This window comes from Charadrius vociferus, unplaced genomic scaffold, assembly GCF_000708025.1.
Source record: "Charadrius vociferus isolate BGI_N301 unplaced genomic scaffold, ASM70802v2 scaffold356, whole genome shotgun sequence".
Classification (NCBI taxonomy): Eukaryota; Metazoa; Chordata; class Aves; order Charadriiformes; family Charadriidae; genus Charadrius; species Charadrius vociferus.
Window position 1 is genome coordinate 9208 of NW_009648717.1, and position 3022 is coordinate 12229.

General features: G+C 55.7%; 1 protein-coding gene across 1 annotated transcript in view; it reads left to right on the top strand.

Moving 5' to 3' along the window:
- CSK (c-src tyrosine kinase) overlaps window positions 1–3022 on the top strand; it is a gene marked incomplete at its 5' end in the record, with an annotated part of 13279 nt that overhangs the window by 2462 nt on the left and 7795 nt on the right. The window contains 4 exons of the mRNA XM_009886693.1: window positions 127–217; window positions 494–567; window positions 686–881; window positions 1123–1299. Of these exons, the coding sequence (XP_009884995.1) occupies window positions 127–217; window positions 494–567; window positions 686–881; window positions 1123–1299 (538 nt within the window). The remainder of the gene's footprint in view (window positions 1–126; window positions 218–493; window positions 568–685; window positions 882–1122; window positions 1300–3022) is intronic.

The window sequence follows — 3022 nt, forward strand, 5'->3', positions numbered from 1 at the left end:
GCCTTCCATCGGAGCGGAGGCGGGTGGTCCCCGATACCCTGTGGGGACCATGGGAGCCCCGCCTCCAACCTTCTCCTCCCCCTTTCCCCCTCCCCCCCAAACCCTAAACCCTCCCGCGCCGCGCAGGCAGCTCCGACACAGCAACCTGGTGCAGCTCCTGGGGGTGATCGTGGAGGAGAAGGGCGGCCTTTACATCGTCACCGAGTACATGGCCAAGGTGAGATGTTCCCCAACCCCGGGGCACCTGCGCTCCCTCTCCGCCCCCGTTGTCCCCCCAGCATCCCAAGGCGTCACCCCGGCAGACCCAAGCGGGTCATCCCAGCTTGGGTGGCATCTCCCCGGGGCCACCGTGGCGTTTGGAGGCGGCAGCGCCGTTGCGTGGCTCGTCACCGGCTCCAAGGGAGGGATGGCGTCCCCAGGTCCTGCCCCGCATGGGATGCGGTGGCGGGTGGGATGCTGAGCCCGATGCCACCAGCTCTCTCCATCCCTCCAGGGCAGCCTAGTAGACTACCTACGGTCGCGCGGGCGGTCGGTCCTCGGTGCAGACTGCCTGCTGAAGTTCTCCTTGTAAGTACGGCGCAAAGCGCCAAGGGTTGGCCGTGCCCACCACCCCGACCTGCACCCACCAGTGTTGTGGGGCCACCTCGCTTAACCCCTTTTTCTCCCAACCTCCCACCCCAACCAGAGATGTCTGTGAAGCCATGGAGTACCTGGAAGCCAACAACTTTGTCCACCGGGACCTGGCGGCGAGGAACGTCCTGGTCTCGGAGGACAACATCGCCAAGGTCAGTGATTTCGGGCTGACCAAGGAAGCCTCCTCCACGCAGGACACGGGGAAGCTGCCGGTGAAGTGGACGGCGCCAGAAGCACTTAGAGAAAAGGTGGGTGAGCTGAGAGGAGGGCTTCCCCGAGCTGCGAGGATGTGGTGGAGGCTGGAGGAAGGGGGTAGATCCCAGGCGGTCCCCAGTTTCCCATGCAGAAGTGCTGCTTGAGCCCCAGCTCCCTCTTGTCTGAGCCCCAAAACCACCTGCCCTGAGGGTGGGGAAGATCTGCTGCCCCCCATCCCTGCCTGAAGAGCCCTCATGGACCCTCTTCTCCCCCCCCCCCCTTTTCCCCTCCTAGAAATTCTCCACCAAGTCAGACGTGTGGAGCTTCGGGATCCTCCTGTGGGAAATCTACTCCTTCGGGCGAGTGCCTTATCCGAGAATCGTAAGTGAGGACCACCTCCCCTCCCCTCAGGGCTGGGTGTTTTTGAAGGACATCCAACAGCTCCAGATAAAATATCTCCCAATAAGCATGGTAGGAGGCTAGTACACAATGCCTCCAGTCACACAGTTGAAAAGACTGCTTTCCCATTTCCCTCAGAGTCACACTGCTTTTATGCCAAGCTTGGGAAAGAACAGACCAAATGGACCTGGCTTATGGGGACAGGGACCTCACCTGCACAAGCAGGGACAATGAAACAGGTCAGTGGGTTCCTGCTTAGGACTAAGACTAGCGCTAGTGGTTTTACTAAGTTTCCAGGAGACAGCATCCTTAGAACAGATGAAGGTACCCGCTTAGGCTAGTTTTCGCAGTTCCCTCTTTCAGGCTTCACTGTTTCCCTTGCTTTGGAGATTTCACAATGCTCTGGTTCAGACAATGCTACCTGGTTACAGTCAACAGCAGCTGCAGCTCTCTGGGAAAACCTGCATGTTGCCCACTGCTGATCCACAGAAGATGCTGCTCTAGGGAAGGCTCTGCCACAGGGCTTTACCCTTGGGTAGGGGACAGTAAAGGGCTTCTCTCCTGATTGCTTGTGCCCAGAGAGCAGGCACACAACAAAGCAGCAGCTTGCTGTGTCTTGCTTTGCAGATAATAAACACACATGAGACGGGAAGGATGTGAGCTAGATTTAATTATTAGACCAGTAACAAATGTTTAAATTATTTCTTTGAAAATAAGTCAGAAAGGTGGGTCTTTAAAAAAAAAAAAAAAGAGAGAGAGAAAAAAAAGAGAGAGAGAGAGAGAAGAAGGTTAATAAAAGAAGAATAATAATAAAATAAATAAGCCAATGAAATGGACACGTGAAAAGGAAACCCCAACGACAGAAGTGATGGTTAAAGGGGAGATGGCGGACTCGCTGCTGCCCCATCGGGAGCTCGAGGCCGCGTCCCCGCCAGATGCTTTTTTTTTTTTTTTTTTTTTTTTTTTTTTTGGGTTGTTTTGCTTTAAAACTCGTTGCAATGTTTGCATGCTGTCTCCAGAGGCCTTTTTTTCCAGTCCTGTCCAGTGCTTTATTCTCATGTAATGCTACCGACTGTGAGATTAAAACTGTAATAAAAAAAACAAAAAAAAACCAAAAAAACCCAAAAAAATAACAACAAAACCATTCGGTACGGCCGCGGCACATCCCGTCTCACCGCCCCTCTGTCTCTGGGATGCAGTCCTGCGAGGGGAAGGGGGGATGACACAGTGTCCTGGGATCCCCTGGTAGGGTACCAAGTGGGGATGGTCACCCCCTTTCTGCCCGGGGATGAGCAGCTTGGGTACCACTTGGCTCCAACCATCCTTCCCCCCCCTCCGCCATGAGAACTGGTGAAGTTGTGACAGTGATGAAGCCACCACAGTGATGATGAAGCCACCAAGTGATGGCTGAGGTGGCTTCAAGCTGGGCTTTACCTTCCACGCTGGAAGATGCTCGGACCAGGTCGGGGAAAGATCCAGGGATGCATTTTGGGGCTGATCCCTGGTCCTTGGGGACTTTCTTCCCTGCTCTGCTCATCCCGACAGCGGGACATCCCCCCCAGAGCCCCGACCCCAAAGGAGGTGTCCCCACGGTGTTCCCTGCTGTCTCGCAGGGTGTTTGGGTGGAGGCGGTGTCTGGCGCGCAGCGGGTTTAAAATAGCCCCCCTGCATCCAAGGGAGAATTATTCAGCGTTAAACGATGCGCGGGGCACCGGCATCGGGAGCTCTCAGCCTGGTTTTGGCACCAAAACGGTGTGGAGGGGAGATGGCAGCAGCTACAGCAGGCGGGCGCCCC